This window comes from Microcaecilia unicolor, chromosome 3 (genome assembly GCF_901765095.1).
Source record: "Microcaecilia unicolor chromosome 3, aMicUni1.1, whole genome shotgun sequence".
Lineage (NCBI taxonomy): Eukaryota > Metazoa > Chordata > Amphibia > Gymnophiona > Siphonopidae > Microcaecilia > Microcaecilia unicolor.
The window spans coordinates 292,415,803-292,437,922 of record NC_044033.1 but is presented as its reverse complement, the minus strand read 5'-3'; the positions used below and the strand labels follow the sequence as shown (position 1 = coordinate 292,437,922).

The 22,120-nt window shown below is 48.5% G+C and overlaps 1 protein-coding gene across 2 annotated transcripts in view; it reads left to right on the top strand.

Annotated features, from left to right (window-relative positions):
• Positions 1-22,120, top strand: part of ESPL1 (extra spindle pole bodies like 1, separase) — a 548,935-nt gene that overhangs the window by 377,913 nt on the left and 148,902 nt on the right. For both annotated transcript variants that reach the window (XM_030198173.1, XM_030198172.1), the window contains exon 26: positions 5,247-5,417. In XM_030198173.1, coding sequence (XP_030054033.1) covers positions 5,247-5,417 — 171 coding nt within the window. The remainder of the gene's footprint in view (positions 1-5,246; positions 5,418-22,120) is intronic.

Genomic DNA, 22,120 nt, shown 5'->3' with positions numbered 1-22,120 from the left:
TCTGGTTAAAGCATTGGGCCGCTGATCTGCCGTCTAAGTCTAGGTTGGCCCGGTTGCCTTTTAAGGGGAAGCTTCTGTTTGGTCAGGAGCTAGCTCAGATTGTTAAGGATCTTGGTGATTCCAAAGGTCGGTTGCCGGAAGATAGACGAGGTCGTTTCGTCCGCGCTTTAGAGAGGCAAAACGGTATACACCCGGAAGAGTCGGGGGCTTTCAGAAGTCCCAGTTTGCTCAAAACCAACAGCAGCCCTTTCGTCAGGAGCACAGAGTCCCGCCTGCGGCTTCCCGAATCAGCCAGGAGGCAAGGGTGCACAATGATGGGGCCCTGGTCCAGTCCTTCCCGCCGATAGGGTGATGGCTGTCCCAGTTCGGAGAGGAATGGGCCAGGATGACTACAGATGAATGGGTGCTGGATGTTATATGAAATGGCTACAAACTAGAATTTGATCGCCCTTTAGGGGACAGTTTTCTCGAGTCTCCGTGCAAGTCTGAGATAAAGAGCGCAGCGGTGTGGGCAACCTTGGCAGAGTTGCTTCGTCTGGAGGCGGTGGTGCCGGCGGACGAAGTCGGTCACGGTCGCTACTCTATTTACTTTGTGGTGCAAAAGAAAGGAGGGGCCTTTCGTCCTTTATTAGATCTAAAGGTGGTCAACAGGACCCTTGCGGTACGCCACTTTCGGATGGAAACTCTTTGATCAGTGCTGGCAGCGGTACAGCCAGGAGAATTCTTGGTGGCTCTCAATCTAAAGGAAGCCTATTTGCACATTCCCATCTGGCCTCCTCACCAAAGATTTCTCCGTTTTGCGGTGTTGGGACAGCACTTCCAGTTCAGGGCCATGCCCTTTGGTCTGGCCACAGCGCCATGCACGTTCTCCAAGGTCATGGTGGTAGTGGCGGCCTCTCTGCGGGCCAGAGGAATGCAAGTTCACCCTTATCTAGACAATTGGTTGATTCGCTCTCCGTCTCACGCAGAATGTGTACGGGCAACCCAGGCGATGATGGACCTCCTTCAGTCTCTTGGTTGGGTGATAAATGTGCAAAAGAGTCATATTGTTCCAACTCAAACTCTGGAGTACCTGGGAGTGCATCTGGATACCCATCAAGTCAGAGTGTTTCTTCCGGAACAGCGACGGGCGAAACTGATGGAGCAAGTTTCTTCAATCCTACAGACGCCAGCTCCGAAGGCCTGGGACTATGTTCAGGTGCTGGGGTCAATGGCAGCGACGCTCAAAGTCGTACCATGGGCCCGGAGTCACATGCAGCCTTTGCAGTGGCATCTACAAAGCCGCTGGTCTCCACTGTCCGGGGATTATGCAATCCGAATTCCCTGGACTCCCCGAGCGCGGTTTGCTCTCCATTGGTGGCTCAAGTCAGAGAATTTGCTTCGAGGCATGTCTCTGGCTGCGCCGGAGTGGCGTGTAGTGACAGATGCCAGCCTGTCGGGTTTGGGGGCTCACTGTCTCCGGCACTCAGCTCAGGGGAGTTGGACGATGGCGGAGTCAAGGTTGCAGATCAATCTTCTGGAACTTCGGGCAATCCGGTTGGTCTTCTGGCCTTCAAGAACTTGCTGAGGGACCGGTCGGTCCGAGTGCTCTGTGACAACGCGACGGCGGTGGCGTATGTCAATCGGCAGGGGGGAACCCGAAGTGCTCCGCTGGCGAACAAGGCTTCTCTGCTGTGTCTTTGGGCGGAGAAGCATCACGTGTTGTCAGCCGCTCATATAGCGGGGATTCTGAATGTGCAGGCCGATTTTCTCAGTCGGAATCGCTTGGATGCTGGGGAGTGGGAACTCTCTCCCTTAACTGTACACCGCCTTGAGTGAATTCCTTCAAAAAGGCAGTAAATAAATCAACAGGTAAAAGTAAATTTCACCTTTTCATCCAGCTAGGACAGTTCACACCAGTGTACTAAAGCTCATGCAGCCAGATAAGAGGAAGATTCTGCTTTCTGCACCATCACTTTTTCTCCCATAAATCAAATTTGTAGCCATTCACAAGAGTGTAGCAAGACCCAAGTTGCTGTCTGGCAAATGTCTTCTGGAGAGACTGCCCAAACCTCTACCTAGCAGCCAGCCTGGGCCCTAGTAGAGTGGGCTTGCAGACCTTCTGGGACTACCTTATTCACCAGAATCTAAGCAGCATCAATGACTGACTGCCATGATCCACCAAGAAACAGAGGCCTTAAACACTGCCTTTTTGCACAGAACATGAAGAAAATAAACATGCTCCAACCTCTAAACTCATTAGAAACTGTCAGATACTTCAACAGCACCCTGCATACATTCCATTTTTGGAGGGAATGATCCTCTCCCAGCGTAGAATCCTGAGAATACCACCTGATTCAAATGAGACCACATTTGGAAGTAAGGAACCATATGCAAGGAGACTGCTTCATTCAAGAAGGACAAACAAGGATCCCAACAAAAAGGGCCTGCAGCTCCGAGGTCCTTCGGGCCAAGCAAATGGATACTAGAAAGGCTGTCTTAAGCAAAATATCTTTTGGAGAGACTCAGGTGATGTCCCACAGTGGCAAAACCAGAGGAGGCTAAAAAGGAGCATACCATGGAAACAGGCAAGGCCTGCCACTTGAACACAGTTCAGGACCAAACCTTGATTGAAGCCATCCTTCAAGAATGAGAGTATGATATCCACTGTCCAGGGTGGAAAAAAAACCTCTTATGACACCATGCCTCCAAAAGTCCTCAGACCCTCTTGTATGCCAAAAGTTTGAGAATCTCCAGGCCCGCATTAGGGTTTCTACTACTCTCACTGGATAACCCTTTCACTTTCAAGTGCCACCTCTTAAGAACCAGGCTGTAAGCCAAAAGCGATCTGGATTTTCCATGATGATCAGGCTTTGACAGAGGAGTTCATGGCCTCTTGTGAGGAGAGGAGGCTCCACCATCAGCTTTGGCTAATCCAGAGCCACTAATATGACCAGATCAGGATGCAGCACAATTTCTTGTGCAAGACTTTGCCCACCAACTCAGGCTGCACGTTGGCCAGTCTTGCATCAAAGCATCAACCCCGCCTGAGCCCATTGCTACATGACAACTGAAGAATTGTTGACACTTTGTATTAACCAGGGATGCCATCAGATCGAACTCTGAAGACCCCCAACAATCTGTGATCAGCCTGAAAGCTGCTTCACTCAGGGTCCACTTATCCAGATAGGACTGAGAATCTGCTGCCAGAATCTGAATGTTATCCACCCCTGTAATGTACATGGCAGATGACTCCTCCAAATGTCCTCTGCTCAACTCCAGAGCCACTGAATCAATAGAACTACTGCTTCATTCCTGGTGCTGCCCTGCTTGTTGACATAGGGCACCATCATCACATTGTCTGAGAAGTCCCAGCTGCCTTTCTGTGAAAAGTGAGAGAGCCTGCAGAGCCAAGCAAATCTCCATGGTTTCAAGGCCGTTGATGGACCAGGAGGCCCTGGAGCATGTGGGACTGATAAAGGGCTTCCCAGCCCTTAAGTTTCACCTTGGTAATGACCACAGTCTAGTCTGGAATCATTTGGGGGGGGGGGGCACAGATAGATGGGCTGAAGATGGTGGTCACACCATTTGAGGTCCCTCCTGAGGAAGACTAAGAGGAGGTTAGCATTGAAGTCCTGGGACTGGGAACACCATCTGGACAGAAGCTCTCCGAGTGGTGCATGTGAGCTCGTGTACATAGAACCACCTCTAGAGTGACTGCCATTCTTCCTAGAAGCTGAAGGTAGTTCCATGCCCTGGGCAACGCTAGGGCACAAAAGGCGCTGATCTTGGAGCTTGCTCAGTGACTCTCCAGAATCATACACCCACGTAGTCCAACTCCTCTATCGGCTTGTTATGGCTCTTCATGTATTTGACAACCCAGTCAAATCTCTGTAACTGCTTTGACCCAGGCCATAGCCACCTGAGCTGGCCAAATCAACTAGTCATCCAGGTAAGGGTGCTCTTGCACTCACGCTGTCTCCTTAAGGAGATAAGTGGACACCTTTTGAGGACCAAGATGAGCTGAAATGACACCCCTCCCCCCTTTTTCTGGAGTATCACAAAATAAAGTAGTGGCCCAGGCCCTGCTATACTGGTGGAACCTCCCCCATAGCATCAAGCTGGATCAGACAAGCCAAGGTGGCCTGCATCACTTACCTTTTGGGAGGGGGAACTGTAGGGAAAACTTGGGGAGAACTCGGAAATTGGGGAGGCAAACTTCAAGGCATAAGCTTCATGAGCCACCTGGAACAATAAGCTGAGATTACCACCTACTTACCCTGAGGTAAGGGCAGCCTCCTGAAACAATAAGCTGAGATTACCACCTACTTACCCTGATGTGAGAGGGATTCCCTGGCCTTCATTGGGTCTATTTTTTTTTTCCTGGACTGCAGAGGAGGAATTAAAGGGCTGTTCTTTGTGACCCGTAGGATCAGGGAAGTTGTCTTGAAGCAGTATTGGCTCCAATCTCATGGCTTTACCAACACCCATGGTGTCTTTGAGTGCCCAAAACTTATCTTCAGGTCATTTACCAACTTTTTTATAGATCCTCACCAAACAGCAGATGACTCCTAAAGGTTAGCCTACTGAGAAATAGTGTGTCTTTTTTAAATCATGTGTAGGATGGAACAATTAAATAGGTGATGGTGGTTTGACCTTGTGGACATAAACAAGAGGGCTTAGTCTGCTGGTTGCAGTTGCTGAGGAAGGTAATAAAAGTAGCCAGGTACCCTGAAAATTATTTATCACTGTAAATGAACTGTAAGAAAGATCTTCCACTTGAGATCTTCCAAGTCTTTGTGACCTGGTTTGCTCACTGTAACAAGATGCTGGGCTTGACGGACCTTGTTCTGATTAAGCATGGTTTATGTATCCTAGATGAGTTAGAATGGTCAGGTTAAGAGTACAAAAGTGCCAGTAGCTCCTTCTTTTCGCTTATTTTGAGCTGCTTAACTGGTTTATGTTCTTCATGCTGGGTAGGCTTATAAAGGGTAGCATTTCCTCTAGTTGTGTTTCCCAACCCTGTCCTCAAGATATGCATAACTTAACTGAAGCCACCTCTTATATGCAAATGTGCATTCACTGCAAATCTTACAGACTGACTGGTCCTGGGGACCAGGTTAAGAACTGCCACGCTAGCCCAGAGATGGTTGTTATCCTGTTGCTGCTGTTTTTTTGCCATTGGAAAGGGACTTTGCTGTTAAACCTGTTAGGTTTTGCTTTTAAGATGAATTTAGTAACTTGAAGTTTGCTTTTCTCTCACTCAGGTGATTCTTAATGGATCTCATCAGCTCACTCCCCAGCATGTGAGGTCTATAGCCCATGGACTCTGCCCAACACAACCTGATCAGGCTCAGGTCTTGCTGCAGGCTGCTGTGGACAAACTGAGACCTCTCACTGTGCAGTCCAGTGGGCATCTAGTATTGATGCTAGATAAGGTGAGAATGCAGGCAGTGGGTATTGGAAGAAGGAGCACACTGCACTTAAGAGTTTGGTTCCTTAATCCCTAGCATTGTATAATCAGACATACACTTCCTTGTAGGAACTTTCTAAAAGTGCTTCTATTATATGCAAGCAGCAGTCAATATGTGGTACAATTCCCTTCTTATAATTAAAAGGATCTAATAATAACCCACACAACCTTTCACCTCAACACTCATACATATAGATGTCAGATCAATGTCTCTGGCTTCCACTTTAAGCACAGATTGATTTACCATGTTTCCTCATTGATCATTCCTCATTTTCATTTTTTCCACAGTATTTGTTAAACTGTTAATGAATGTGTATGGCCCACACCAAAATATACAAAGCTTGTTTTCTATGTAACTGTGAAAACTTGACCAATTTCAATAAAATTTGGGAGATCATGAATAAATTTGCAATACACCTAAACTGACACCAGCCACCTTACCTAAACACTTCACTACCTGGTTCTTCAACTGTCATGATGTTTGTTTTATTCAGTGCAAACTGATCGAGCCCTGCTGCTTCATGACTGACGGTCTGTTGAGCCTGTTTCTTGCAATTTATTCAAAACACATTCTGTGCTTACCCCCTTTCCAGTTGTTTTCTGGAAGCTTTTGCACCAGTCTCAAAACCATAACTTGTCTCCAGATACAAATTTTTAATAAGGATCAGATCTGATTGAAAACCATGGTAATTTTGTTTAAAGCAAAATGTGTGTGTATTATGATGATGATGATCACTAGGTGGTGGCGACATTGTTTAGGTGAGATGGCTGGCATGAATGTACACCAATAGCAAAAATATTCAGGATGATATATGCCAAATTGTATTGAAATTGGTCATTATGCAGAACACAAGCTTTGTATAGTTAGTTTTGAAACTGTGTGTATTTTGAGATGGTTTTGGTGTGGACCTGTCCTACCTTCGTGTATGTTTGCAGGAGAGCCATTTATATTAGTTTTAAGGAATTATCTGTCAATAGGTTTCAACATAGAGGAACAGTAATAGCCATAAAAGCTTTTGCACATTAGTGACATAATCAAAAAAGAATGTAAAAGAGTAATTCTTCCTTTTCCTTATTTGATATTCATTAATACTCTCTCCACCTTCATCCACTAATCATACGTATTTATGTGCATATTAAGAGTTGGCAGGGCTGGCGTAACACACTGATGAAGCACGACAGGGAGGTACTGTTTGGCAGCACCAAATTTTTCCATGAGCGTAGCTCCCACTTGCACCAGTCCTGTCTGCACATGTGGCTCAGCTTTAGCCTTAAACTGCAGTGTAGTCTTCAGTGTCATGAGACTTGTGCTGGACTTCCTGCATCACATGGCAGTGGAGGTAGGGTGGTAGTGGCTTTTGCAGTCTCTGCCCGATTTAGTATGCAGGTGAGGAAGGGAAGGACAGGAGAGTGCCAGAAACCCTAGCTCGATCCATGAGAGCTGCTGACCAAGGTAATTACGGTAAACTACTTTGATTATGGTTCCAATACACGAGGTGTACCCTTTTTCATAAAGACCTTAAGTTGCAAGTGTAGAGGGTGAAGAGAGACCCTACCGGGAGGTATTTGTTTGCACATGTACTTCTGAAGGAAGTGGAACTGACTTCAGGACAAGCAGACTTCCTTAACTTGGTTAAAATTCAACTGGGTTGTTAATGGACTCTTGATCTGTTCTGGTGACTTCAATACCTGTCTTAACCCTGCACTGGACTCTTCGAGCAATCACTGTGATTGAGATAGGGCCTCCAGTATTTCTTTGAGTCTTTGTGCAGGACTTGGGAATATATATTTGGAGGGAGGAGATGGTACACAAAAGATTGTATTTCTCCTCTCCGCACACTCTCAATATTCCCATATAGATCAGATTTTTCTGCATTCTCCTTTAATCAAGTTGAGACCTCAATATCTCACACTCTGGCTATGTGCCCTGTTGGGTAGAATTGCTGGCTCTTAGAAATGAACCTTTAGAGCGCATCTGGACTCTCAACACAACCTTACTTAAGGCTGAGAATATCTTGTGGGAATATAGAGAATTTTTGGAAGATTTGGATCACAACTTAGGCCCAGATGTACTAAACCTTAACGAACCTTTAACGAAGAAATTTTCAACCGTAGCATGCATTAAAGGCCATTTTCCAACGACGATAGAAGCTAACGAAAACGGAATGCAAACGAGTAACTACCATCGAAATGTGGACAATTCGGGATGCACTAACCATACCGACGATTGCACCGAATCATTTACCGTGATAAATTTAACATGAGGTCAGAGCTGTCGTTAAGGCCTGAGCTGTATCTCCCTGCTTCCCCCTGTAGCATAAAAATCCAAGCTGGCATGTTTAAAAACAAAAGTGAAATAACACAAACACGTGGCTCCCCGCTTCCCTCTGCATAAAATAGAAAATGAAAACAAAATCAAAAAAGGATCGGGAGGGGGCAAAGGCGCTCGTCGGGAGTATCCTGTATGGACGGCCTTGCCCCCCCCCCCCCCCCCAAGGTCCCCGCTGCTCCCCGCTTCCCCCTGCATTAAAAAATCAAGATTTTAGCAGCCCCGACCCCCCTCCCTTCCTTTCTCTCTACTTTCTCCCACAGCTCCGCCTCCTGCCATCTTCCGCCCCCGTGCCCCGCCTCCCTGATGCCGCCGCCGCTCCCACCCCCCCTCCGCCTTACTGGGCCCGCGCAGCGCCTCTCACCTCTGTGTGAAGGCACTGCACAGGCAAGAAGAACATCTGATCGCCGCGAGTCTTCAGGACGTCTCTCCTTCTTCCCTGAGCTGGGCCCGCCCCCGTCTGACGTAAGTAACTATCTTGTCTTGTCAGGAGGGGCAGCAACCATTTCTTTTGGTGATTGCTGCTGAAAAGCTTTTGACAGGGTCCACTGGAAATTTTTAGATCAGATATTGCTTATCAGAACTGTACTCTAACCCAAGAGCATGTGTCCAAATAAACGGAGGTAGTTACAACATGTTCCCTTATCCAGGTGAATGAGACAGGGCTGCCTATTGTCCCCATTGCTATTTGCATTGGTGATGGAACTTCTTGTGGTTTCCATTGGCTATAGATTCCATTGGCTCTAATCCAAATATTAGGGTAGTTATGGTGGGCAATGCAGAATACAAAATTAGTCTCTTCGCTGATGTCTTGCTGTCATGCACTGCCCCAATTATTGCATTACCTAATCTGTTAGTAGACTTAAAGGCTTATTCCCACGTCTCTGGGTTTAAGGTTAATATAAGCAAGACTGAGGCTCAGTCTTAATATAGAACCTTCTACAATACATACACAGGTTGCTGTCCTCTTTCCCTTTTCAATGGGTTAATAGGGAATTGAAATACCCTGGTTGCAGTTGGATTTCTCACAACTATATGTTGCAAATTATTCTAAACTTTTTTTTCCCGCTGTTCAGGCTGACTTGAAACGGTGGAAGGCTCAATCACTTACTTGGTTTGATACAGTTTCAATGATCAAAATGAATGTCTTGTCTAGACTTCTTTACCTATTCCTAGTCCTGCCAGTATGGATACTGTGGCAGGTTATATCATCCCACCCAAGCTAGTCTGTTGAAATGTATTTGGTATGGCAGAAAGCCTAGGTTATTTAGGGTAGCTCTATTTAGGGACTCCAAAATTGGGGGATTCCTGAATTATGGAATTACTATTGAGCTGCACAAGCCAGATCAGCCATTGAATGGTTTGAAAACCACAGTTATAATTATGGGTGCATATAGAGGAGACTTGGGTAGGTCAGGTTCCTCTGAGTTTTTGATTTGGCTCCCTCTGAGGCACCGGATCTTACCAGGAGGGAGGATTTTGACTATTTTACACACTTTTCACATTTGGGATACTATGGGGCTCATTTTCAAAGCACTTAGCCTCCCAAAGTTCCATAGAAACCTATGGAACTTAGCCTCCCAAAGTGCTTTGAAAATATGCCTCTATGAGTCCTATAAGGGATTTCCAATTCTCACACTATACACCCATTTATTATTATCTGGGATGGTTCCTTCAGTTTACAGGACCTGGAGGCAAAATGGGTCAGTTACGTGGGGGTCAGTTATATAATGAGAACAAGCTGATTATAGTCATTTGGAAGAGATTGAAAAGTAATCTCCCAACACACCAGTATGAATAGTTGCAGCTGACCCTAGGTGACAGGACCATATACCTGTTTAGAAGATGAGGACTTTTGATTTACCAAACCCTTGGTGGGTACACTTTATTGGAACCTTATAGATCTTAGGGTACCTGATTTTAACCACAGGCAAAATTGGGAGTAAGAGCTAGGGATAACCTTATCTGCAGAGTGGGATTCTATGGAACAATCCTTGGCAAAAATAGTGATTACTTCTAATGTTAAAATAATGTTAAGCTTCTTTCTCCGAGGACAAGCAGGCTGCTTGTTCTCACTGATGGGTGACGTCCACGGCACCCCCTCCAATCGGAATCTTCACTAGCAAAGACGTTTGCTAGCCCTCGCGCGCCGATGCGCACCGCGCATGCGCGGTCGTCTTCCCGCCCAAACCGGCTCGTGTTCGTCAGGCTTCTTTTGTCCGCGCTCGGGACAGTCGTGTTTTGCCGCTGTTTCGTGCACCTTAGAGGACCCTCGCGCGTCTTTCGTGTTTTTCAAAAAAAAAACAAAAAAGAGAACCTTTTTCCCGTATTTCTAGCTTTTTCCCAGCGTAAGTTTTCTTTCGCTTTCGGGAGCGGCCTTGTTGGCCGCCCGCACGGGTTTTTTGCCCCTTTTGCTCGGTGCCTCTTGTCGTCATCGCGAATTTTGATTTCGCCGGCGCGATTTTTCCGCCCATGACATCGAAACCTTCCAGCGGCTTCAAGAAGTGCACCCAGTGCGCCCGGGTAATCTCACTCACTGATAGGCACGCCTCGTGTCTTCAGTGTCTGGGGGCTGGGCACCGCCCGCAGACCTGTAGTCTTTGTGCTCTTTTACAAAAGAGGACTCGGGTAGCGAGATTAGCCCAGTGGAACGTTCTGTTCTCCGGCGCTTTGACAGCATCGGCATCTAGAGATTCGTCGGGTGCATCGACGTCGGCAGCACCGAAGTCTTCGGAGATCACATCGACATCGACTGCATCGAGGCGTCGTCCTCCTGCATCGTCGGTACCGAGGCTTCAGAAGAGTGCGTCGGTGGTACCGGGACCCCCTCTGGTGCTGATGTCGTCGGACGGTGGTGCTTCGTCTGGAGTGCAGGTGAGGGCTGTCCATTCCCCTGCTGGTGGCGGTGAGCCTTCGGGTAGGTCTCCTCCTGCCCTGAGGGCTCCTGCGGTACAGCCCCCATGGGATCGACCATCTTCGGCCCCGAGGAAGCGACGTTTGGATTCAACGTCCTCCTCATCGGTACCGGGGAGCTCCGGTGACATGCTTCGCTCGAAGAAGTCGAAGAAGCATCGTCACCGGTCACCTTCCCGACTTGGTACTGGGAGCTCTGGGTCGCCGAGGGAGTCGGCACACAGCAGGCATCGGCACCGGGAGGACCACTCACCCTCCATTCAGGAGGTGTCGGTGTGCTCTACCTCGGACAGCCCGGTACCGCTTCCATGCCCGGAACAGATTCTGACCTCGACGCCTGCACTGGCTTCTCAGTCTTTCTCCACAGCCGCTCTGCACGAGAGTCTCCGGGCCATTCTTCCTGGCATTCTGGAAGACCTGTTGCGCCCTTCTCCGGTACCGGGGGTGCTTGCGCCTCCAGTGCTGTCGAGTGAGGCGACAGCTGGCCCTTTGCCCTGGGTGAGGTCCCCGGTACCGGTGCTGCTTGCGGTACCGGTTTCGGCTGCCTCCCAGGTGGACTCCCCGACGACGTCGGGGGAGGGAGCTTCGCCGCTGCCGGCCAGGGAGTCCAGCTCTCGACGCTCCCACCGTGGCCGTGGTTCCACGGAGTCGAGACGGACACGGCTTCAGACACAGGTCCGTGAACTTGTCTGATACCGATGATGAGGCCTCGTGGGAGGCAGAGGAGGACATCAGATATTTCTCTGACGAGGAGTCTGATGGACTTCCTTCTGACCCCACTCCCTCCCCTGAAAGACAGCTTTCTCCTCCCGAGAGTCTGTCTTTCTCGGCCTTTGTCCGGGAGATGTCTACGGCCATCCCCTTCCCAGTGGTTGTGGAGGATGAGCCAAGGGCTGAACTGTTTGAGCTCTTGGACTATCCTTCTCCACCTAAGGAAGCGTCCACAGTACCCATGCATCATGTCCTGAAACAGACATTGCTGGCGAACTGGACCAAGCCACTGACTAATCCCCACATTCCCAAAAAGATAGAATCCCAATATCGGATCCATGGGGACCCAGAGCTGATGCGCACTCAGTTGCCTCACGACTCTGGTGTGGTGGATCTGGCCCTGAAGAAGGCTAAGAGTTCTAGGGAGCATGCTTCGGCGCCCCCGTGCAAAGACCCCAGAACCTTAGACTCCTTTGGGAGGAAGCCCTACCATTCTTCCATGCTCGTGGCCAAGATTCAATCTTACCAGCTCTACACGAGCATCCATATGCGGAACAATGTGCGTAAGCTGGCGGACTTGGTGGACCAGCTCCCTTCTGAGCAAGCCAAGCCGTTTCAGGAGGTGGTCAGGCAGCTGAAGGCATGTAGAAAATTCCTGGCCAGCCTTCCCACGTCTTTTTGGCATTGTAAGGTAAGCGAGTACAGCAACTAGTCGCAAATGCGTCTTACCTTTGGGTTTTGATTGAGGTATCAAGGATACTCATGCTCTCCTTATTTAGCAAATTGGTCCCTGGTGTTAGTACCACAGGGCTGCCACTAGGGGTCAACAATCGCTGTTTGTAAGAGTTCTGATGGAGTAGCAGGATCCAGGGATTGATTCTGCCTCCTACTAGCTTTCAGGGAATCTGTAGAGCTACCAGATCTTCTCTTTTTTGAGGGAAGGATCCATTGGATTTTGTTGGATTGTGCTGTGGTGATGTTATTTGTTATTAACATGGACCTACTGTAGCTCCAGATTTTAGGATATTCCCAGTGAATATTCATTAGATAAAGTGCATATGCTGAATTTCAAATGCATGTGGAGTTATCTAATTAGGAATGAATTCTGCTGCACGACTAATATTCCACCAGTGTCGTTATGCTCATATTAGCCCTCTCCTCAAGTCACTTCACTGGCTTCCTATCCGTTTGCGCATACAGTTCAAACTCCTCTTATTGACCTATAAGTGCATTCACTCTGCAGCTCCTCAGTACCTCTCCACGCTCATCTCTCCCTACATTCCTCCCCGGGAACTCCGTTCACTGGTTAAATTTCTCTTATCTGCACTCTTCTCCTCCACCGCTAACTCCAGCCTCCTTTCCTTTATCTTGCTGCACCATATGCCTGGAATAGACTTCCTGAGCCGGTACGTCAGGCTCCATCTCTGGCCGTCTTCAAATCTAGGCTAAAAGCCCACCTTTTTGATGCTGCTTTTAACTCCTAACCCTTACTTTAATATTCTCTTATCTCTTGTTTGTCCTGTTTGTCTGTCCTAATTAGATTGTAAGCTCTGTCGAGCAGGGACTGTCTCTTCATGTTCAAGTGTACAGTGCTGCGTACGTCTAGTAGCGCTATAGAAATGATAACTAGTAGTAGTAGTAGTAGTAGGGGTATTTGATACCTTTGTTGCATCCAGGGCCGCTGCTCAAGGTGTGGTGATGCGCAGACTCTCATGGCTGCCTGCCTCCGACCTGGAAAATAGGATCCAGCAGCGGATTGCGGACTCCCCTTGCCGTGCGGATAACATTTTTGGGGAAAACGTCGAACAGGTGGTAGAGCAGCTCCACCAGCGGGATAACGCTTTCGACAAATTCTCCCGCCGGCAGCCTTCAGCATCTACCTCATCAGGTAGACGTTTTTATGGGGGAAGGAGGACTGTTCCCTACTCTTCTGGTAAGCGTAGGTACAATCCTCCCTCTCGACAGCCTGCGGCCCAGGCTAAGCCCCAGCTCGCGCGCTCTCGTCAGCAGCGTGCGCCTCAGCAAGGCCCCTCAGCTCCCCAGCAAAAGCAGGGGGCGAGCTTTTGACTGGCTCCAGCAGAGCATAGCTGAGAACAAAGTGTCCGTGCCGGACGATCTACCGGTCGGGCGGAGGTTGAAAGTTTTTCGCCGAAGGTGGCCTCTTATAACCTCCGACCAGTGGGTTCTCCAAATAGTCCGGCAAGGATACGCCCTCAATTTGGCCTCCATGCCTCCAAATTGCCCACCGGGACCTCAGTCTTTCAGCTTCCAGCACAAGCAGGTACTTGCAGAGGAACTCTCCGCCCTTCTCAGCGCCAATGCGGTCGAGCCCGTGCCATCTGGGCAAGAAGGGCTGGGATTCTATTCCAGGTACTTCCTTGTGGAAAAGAAAACGGGGGGGATGCGTCCCATCCTAGACCTAAGGGCCCTGAACAAATATCTGGTCAAGGAAAAGTTCAGGATGCTTTCCCTGGGCACCCTTCTTCCCATGATTCAGGAAAAAGATTGGCTATGCTCTCTGGACTTAAAGGATGCTTACATGCATATCCCGATAGTGCCAGCTCACAGACAGTATCTCCGATTCCGTCTGGGAACGCGTCACTTCCAGTACTGTGTGCTACCCTTTGGGCTCGCCTCCGCACCCAGGGTGTTCACAAAGTGTCTGGCTGTGGTAGCAGCAGCGCTCCGCAGGCTTGGGGTGCACGTGTTCCCTTATCTCGACGATTGGCTGGTGAAGAACACATCCAAGGCAGGAGCTCTACAGTCCATGCAGATGACTATTCGACTCCTGGAGCTACTGGGGTTTGTGATAAATTATCCAAAGTCCCATCTTCTCCCAGTACAGAGACTCGAATTCATAAGGGCTCTGCTGGATTCTCGGACGGCTCGTGCCTACCTCCCGGAGAAAAGGGCCAACAATCTGTTGTCCCTCGTCTCCCTGGTGCGAGCGTCCCGGCAGATGTTGAGATTGCTCGGCCACATGGCCTCCAGAGTTCATGTGACTCCCATGGCTCATCTTCGCATGCGATCTGCTCAATGGACCCTAGCTGGTTTCAGGCTGCTGGGGATCTAGAGGACGTGATCCACCTGTCCACGAGTTTTCTCGAATCCCTGTACTGGTGGACGATTTGGTCCAATTTGACTCTAGGACGCCCTTTCCAAATTCCTCAGCCGCAAAAAGTGCTGACTACAGATGCGTCTCTCCTGGGGTGGGGAGCTCATGTCGATGGGCTTCACACCCAGGGAAGCTGGTCCCTCCAGGAACCAGGTCTACAGATCAATCTCCTGGAGCTACGAGCAGTCTGGAACGCTCTGAAGGCTTTCAGAGATCGGCTGTCCCACCAAATTATCCAAATTCAGACAGACAACCAGGTTGCCATGTATTACATCAACAAGCAGGGGGGCACCGGATCTTGCCCCCTGTGTCAGGAGACCGTCAGCATGTGGCTGTGTGCTCACCGTTATGGCATGTTTCTCCAAGCCACATATCTGGCAGGCGTAAACAACAGTCTGGCCGACAGGTTGAGCAAGATTATGCAACCTCACGAGTGGTCGCTCAACTCCAGAGTAGTGCGCCGGATCTTCCAAGTGTGGGGCACCCCCTTGGTAGATCTCGAGCCAACCATAAGGTCCCTCAGTTCTGTTCCAGACTTCAGGCCCACGGCCGACTGGCATCGGATGCCTTCCTCCTGGATTCGGGGGAAGGCCTGCTGTATGCTTAACCTCCCATACCTCTGGTGGGGAAGACTTTGTTGAAACTCAAGCAAGACCGAGGCACCATGATTCTGATTGCTCCTTTTTGGCCGCGTCAGATCTGGTTCCCTCTTCTTCTGGAGTTGTCCTCCGAAGAACCGTGGAGATTGGAGTGTTTTCCGACCCTCATCACCCAGAACGAAGGGGCACTTCTGCATCCCAACCTCCAGTCTCTGGCTCTCACGGCCTGGATGTTGAGAGCGTAGACTTTGCCTCTTTGGGTCTGTCGGAGGGTGTCTCCCGTGTCTTGCTTGCTTCCAGGAAAGATTCCACTAAGAGGAGTTACTTCTTTTTATGGAGGAGGTTTGCCGTCTGGTGTGACAGCAAGGCCTTAGATCCTCGCTCCTGTCCTACACAGACCCTGCTTGAATACCTTCTGCACTTGTCTGAGTCTGGTCTCAAAACCAACTCTGTAAAGGTTCACCTTAGCGCAATCAGTGCATACCATTACCGTGTGGAAGGTAAGCCGATCTCAGGACAGCCTTTAGTGGTTTGCTTCATGAGAGGTTTGCTTTTGTCAAAGCCCCCCGTCAAACCTCCTACAGTGTCATGGGATCTCAATGTCGTTCTCACCTAGCTGATGAAACCTCCTTTTGAGCCACTGAATTCCTGCCATCTGAAGTACTTGACCTGGAAGGTCATTTTCTTGGTGGCAGTAACTTCAGCTCGTAGAGTCAGTGAGCTTCAAGCCCTAGTAGCTCATGCTCCTTATACCAAATTTCATCATAATAGAGTAGTCCTCCGCACTCACCCTAAGTTCTTGCCAAAGGTGGTGTTGGAGTTCCATCTGATCCAGTCAATTGTCTTGCCAACATTCTTTCCCCGTCCTCATTCCTGCCCTGCTGAACGTCAGCTGCACACATTGGACTGCAAAAGAGCATTGGCCTTCTATCTGGAGCGGACACAGCCCAACAGACAGTCCGCCCAAATGTTTGTTTCTTTTGATCCCAACAGGAGGGGAGTGGCTGTGGGGAAACGCACCATATCCAATTGGCTAGCAGATTGCATTTCCTTCACTTACGCCCAGGCTGGGCTGGCTCTTGAGGGTCATGTCACGGCTCACAATGTTAGAGCCATGGCAGCGTCAGTGGCCCACTTGAAGTCAGCCACTATTGAAGAGATCTGCAAAGCTGCGACGTGGTCATCTGTCCACACATTCACATCTCATTACTGCCTGCAGCAGGATACCCGACGCGACAGTCGGTTTGGGCAGTCGGTGCTTCAGAATCTGTTTGGGGTTTGAATCCAACTCCACCCCCCTAGGCCCACTTTTTATTCTGTTCCAGGCTACACTCTCAGTTAGTTGAATAAGATGTTAGGTCAATCTCAGTTATATCCTCGCCATTGCGAGGCCCAATTGACCATGTTTGTTGTTTTGAGTGAGCCTGGGGGCTAGGGATACCCCATCAGTGAGAACAAGCAGCCTGCTTGTCCTCGGAGAAAGCGAATGCTACATACCTGTAGAAGGTATTCTCCGAGGACAGCAGGCTGGTTGTTCTCACAAACCCGCCCGCCTCCCCTTTGGAGTTGTGTCTTCCCTTGTCTTTGTCTTGCTACATACGGGACTGACGAGCCGGTTCGGGCGGGAAGATGACCGCGCATGCGCGGTGCGCGAGGACTAGCAAACGTCTTTGCTAGTGAAGATTCCGATTGGAGGGGTTGCCGTGGACGTCACCCATCAGTGAGAACAATTAGCCTGCTGTCCTCAGAGAATACCTTCTACAGGTATGTAGCATTCACTTTACTGTTGGTGTTTAACTCCATCTGTCAGTGGTATATTCATGTGTCTACCTTGCACTTGAGAAATTGTGGATCCAGAAACACTATGGGATATATCTGGTGGCCCTGCCTGAAAGCAATAGCTTTTCGGAAAAGTATCTGATTTCAGATTCTGTGGATTATGGGACTCCAAATACTTTGGGATCCTGGTATCTTCCTTTTAAATAGGGAAATACCTGGACTTCGCAAACATCATACTTATTTGGTTCGTTATCTGTTGCATGCTGCTAAACTTTGGCATCAGCATGGAAGTACCCAGGTGTTCCTGCATTGCTAAAATGGAGAATAAGATTACATTCCGTGTATAAAATGGAAAAACGTATGCCATCAGGCTAACACTTTAGCTGTTTGGCAGAAGATCTGGGGTTCTGTTGAAAATCTGAGCTGTGGGTGAATGAGATAGCACTGCTCTTTTAGTAGTAAATGATTGTCAGTTTCTTTGTGTTCCCCCTTCTCTCCCCTCCTCCTCCCCCCTTTTTCTTTTTTGATATCCCCCCCCCCCTTTTTTTTTTAAAGGGCAAAGGGGGGAAGGAAAAAGAATATCCTTAAAATGAAGTTAGAAACATAGAAGTATTTTCTCAGGTTACTTCTGAGTCTATCTCCTTTTACCTTCATCGTATGCCTTCTCGTTCCAGCGCTTCCTTTCAATTGAGAGACTCGCCTCATGTGCATTTATGCCACATAAGTAATTAAATGTCTCTATCATATCTCCCCTCTCCAGTCTTTCTTCCAAAGTATACATATTGAGATCTTAGTCTGTCCCCATACGCTTTACGACAAAGACCAGTGACCCTCTGAACTGACTCCAGCCTGATTATATCTTTTAGAAGGTGCAGTCTCCAGAATTGTACGCACTGTATTCTAACTCACCAGAGTCTTATACAGGGGCCTCATCATCTTTCTTTCCTACTGGCCATTCCTTGTAGCCTTCACTGTTGTCTTTTCTACCTGTTCCCCCCCCCCCCCCCCCCCCCCCCCCCCCCCCCCCCCCACCTCCAGGGAATGAGGGGCATAGGAAGAAGGTGAAAGGGGATAGACTCAGAAATAAACCTGAAGAAATACTACTTCACGGAAAGGGTGGTGAATTCGTAGAACTGCCTCCCAGTGGAAGTGGTGGAGACGAAAACAGTATCTGAATTCAAGAGAGCTGGGATAAGTACATAGGAGATCTGTAAGGGAGTGTGATAGGGAGAACAGATGGCATGGATGAGCAGACTGGATAGGCCATATGGTAGATTTCTGCCTACATTTTTCTATGTTTTCTTCTTCTTTTTTTTTTTTTTAATCATTTATTTATAATTTTACTAGGGTCACTTGCAAACAGTAATACAGAGATGATTGCACATTAATACAATATAAGAAGAAAACAATCCCAACTAGATATATGGATTATATGCAATCTTTCTTAGACCACAAAGTGAAGAAAAATAGGGAGAGTGAAATAAGACAAGGAGATCAATTAAACAGTAAACAGATTATCCCCAGATATTACTCATCTAATACATTATTCCACATTGATTATCTGGTTGGCTTCCTCAAGACCAAATACGGCGTATAGTCAATTCATTTCATTGAGAACATACTTATTGTCCAGGTTTTAGTTAGAAATAATACATCTGATTACATTCTCTCTCTTTTAAAAACCAATAGAAATCAAACAAAATAAAACATGGAAAAGAAAATAAGATACCTTTTTTATTGGACATAACTTAATACATTTCTTGATTAGCTTTCGAAGGTTGCCCTTCTTCGTCAGATCGGAAATAAGCAAATGTGCTAGCTGACAGTGTATATAAGTGAAAACATTCAAGCATTACTATGACAGTCTGACAGGGTGGGAGGATGGGGGTGGGTTGGAGGTATGCATGGGGACATCAAAGCATATCATTGATATTCTAACAGGATGGGTTGGAGGTATGCATGGGGACATCAAAGCATATCATTGATATTCTAACAGGATGGGTGTGGATAGGTGAGGGGTGGGGTGATCAACAGAGACATACAGCTTTATGGTTTATAATGCGCTAGGAACCCCAGATCCTTGTTAAGTCCTTTCTGTTGGGTGTTAAAATACTCAATCATTCTGACTTCAAAGGTCTTATGTTCTTGTATGGTTTTAAAGTTACCTTTCAGTATTCTTACTGTGAAATCACTGGTACAGTGTCCTGGTTCTGTGAAGTGCTGTCCCACCGGGGTGGGGGCCCTACTGGCTGTATTGTTCATGTGATGTCTATGTAAATTGAATCTTGTCTTAAGCATCTGGCCTGTTTCTCCAATATAGCATCCTTCGTTACATTTTTTACACTGAATGATATATACCACATTGGAAGATGAGCAAGTGAAAGATCCCTTTATGTTGAATATCTTTCCTTTGTGGATACATATACTCAAGTCTCTAATTCAAATCCCACTGATTAAAGCAATCTCAGTTTTCACAGGCTTCAATCCTTTTGAAGTAATAATTAAGGAAATATTTCTGAGGAAAACTTTAGGAGTCATACCTGGAACTCTGGGAAAAACAATAATCTCGACATTAATCATCCACAAAAACATCCACCTTATTCAAAGTTTCTGATCCATTATCATTTTCAAGATCATAACCACTTCTTGCTTGTACAGAACTTCATCTGTCATATCAATTTTTTCACTCTCAGGGTTCAGTCAAATTGTCCATGCAACTCTCCAAAATGATCATATCTGAAACAATTATTTACTACCGCCGTTAGGTCCCGAAACGCCTTCCAGATGATATTCAATGTTACCTCCATGGAAGCCAAAAACTCCAAGATGATTTCTCTTGAGGTTTTTAGGAGTGGTTCCACCGGTTCGAGTTCTGCTGTAAACGTCCTCCGTTTACAGCATATGCCTCTAACTCACTCCTCTACTCCTTTGGACATGGTGGTTGAATAATTCGGGAGCGATGGAGTTGTTTTTCCAGGTCCAAGAGCGTCGACACTCCTTCGCCGGCGCTAATCAAAGGACTCGCCAACCCTTTCATCTGTGGGCAGTTCGATGCGCAGTGGTCCCGCACTTGCTGCTCAGGGGACAAAACGCTGGCCATCAGCGGCTGACCACCGGTTCCCTTCCTCTCAGTTAAGGAAAATGCAACTGCAGGGAGGAAATTTACATAAAGACAGAACCTCAGAGGGCAACTGGGCCGTTGGGCATACGAACTCCAGGTCACCATCTCACCACTCTCCCTGTTTGGGACACTTTGTCTGGTTTCTCCTCAGAGGCCTGTCTGATATGGGTAGCCCTTCAGCATAGCCATCTGAGTCATTGAAACACGGAAGCCCCTCCACCCATTTCTCTATGTTTTCAATGTGGCAAACATAACTAGGTTTCTGGTAAAGCAGCAACCAAGAAGTGTGCACAAAACTAAATCTTTAAGAATGAGATCACTATAAACCTCAAAGTGGGTAAGAATTATTCAATGATACAAAATGTAAGTGAGCCAATAAAATCCATTAACTGCTTTAACCAGTGGTTCCCAAACCCTAGTCCTGGAGACACCACAGTCACTCAGGTTTTCAGGATATCTACAATGAATATTCATGAGAGAGATTTGCATGCAGTGAAGGGTGTGCATACAAATCTGTCCAATGAATATTCATTGTAGGTATCTTGAATACCTGATCGGCTCTTACTAAACAGGGTCATTCTTTGAAGTATGGGAGCCATTTAGGGAATGGATGAAAGCAGGATCACATGAGTAGACCTGGTGATGAGTGGGGGATAGGGATAAGATTGTTCACAGAGGACAAGCAGGCTGCTTGTTCTCACTGATGGGTGACGTCCACGGCAGCCCCTCCAATCGGAACACTTTCCTAGCGAAGGCCTTTGCTAGTCCTCGCGCGCCTATGCGCACCGCGCATGTGCGGCAGTCTTCCCGCCCGAACCGGCTCGTGTTCGTCAGTCTTCTTTTGTCCGCGTTCGGTACGGTCGTGTTACGCCGTTCGCGCCCCTTAAGTTGACTTCGCGCGTCTTTTTTGGACTTTCGCTAGTAAAAAAAAAAAAAAAAAAAGGGAAAAAGGATTTCAGAAGAAGGCCTTTTCGGTCTTTTTCCCCTTCCTGTATTTCCAGTTTTTGCCCCGTTAAGTTTCTTTTCGTCTTCGGGGTAGGCCCTTTTGAGGCCTCGGGTCGAATTTTTTTCTCCCCCTCTTTTTGGTGCCTTATCTCAATTACGAGTTGCGATTTCGCTGGCGTGATTTTTCCGCCCATGTCATCGAAGTCTCCCAGCGGCTTCAAGAAGTGCACCCAGTGCGCCCGGGTAATCTCGCTCACTGACAGGCACGCGTCATGTCTTCAGTGTCTGGGGGCTGGGCACCGCCCGCAGGCCTGCAGTCTTTGCGCCCTTTTACAAAAAAGGACTCAGGTAGCGAGATTGGCCCAGTGGAACGTTTTGTTCTCGGGCTCTTCGTCGGCATCGGCACCGGGAGTATCGAGTACGTCGACAGCGTCAAGACCTCCGTCCTCGGCCGCGAGTGCATCGAGGCATCGACCCTCTGCATCGGGGCCGAGACATTGGAAGGCTGCGTCGGTGGTACCGGGACCTCCACTTCTGCTAATGTCGTCGGACGGTGATACTTCGACTGGAGTGCAGGTGAGGGCTGTCCATTCCCCTGCTGGTGGCGGTGAGCCTTCGGGTGGGTCTCCCCCTACCCTGAGGGCTCCTGCGGTACAGCCCCCCCCCCCCCCCCCCCCCCCCCCACCGAGACCGACCTTCTTCGGCCTCGGCCCTGAGGAAGCGACGGCTGGATTCTACGTCCTCGTCGGTACCGGGAAGCTCCGGTGACATGCTTCGTTTGAAAAAGTCAAAGAAGCATCGACACCGGTCTCCTTCCCGTATCGGTACCGAGAGCTCTGGGTCGCCGAGGGAGTCGGCACCCAGTAGGCATCGGCACCGAGAGGACCGCTCACCCTCTGTTCAGGAGGTGTCGATGCGCTCCACTTTGGACAGCCCGGAACAGCCTCCACACCCGGAACAGACTCTGACATCGACACCTGCATCGGCTTCCATGTCTTTCTCCACAGCCGCTCTGCACGAGAGTCTCCGGGCCGTTCTCCCAGAGATCCTGGGAGAGCTGTTGCGCCCTTCCCCTCCGGTACCGGGGGTGCTTGCGCCACCGGTACTGTCGAGTGAGGCGCCGGCTGGCCCTTTGCCCGGGGTGAGGTCTCCGACA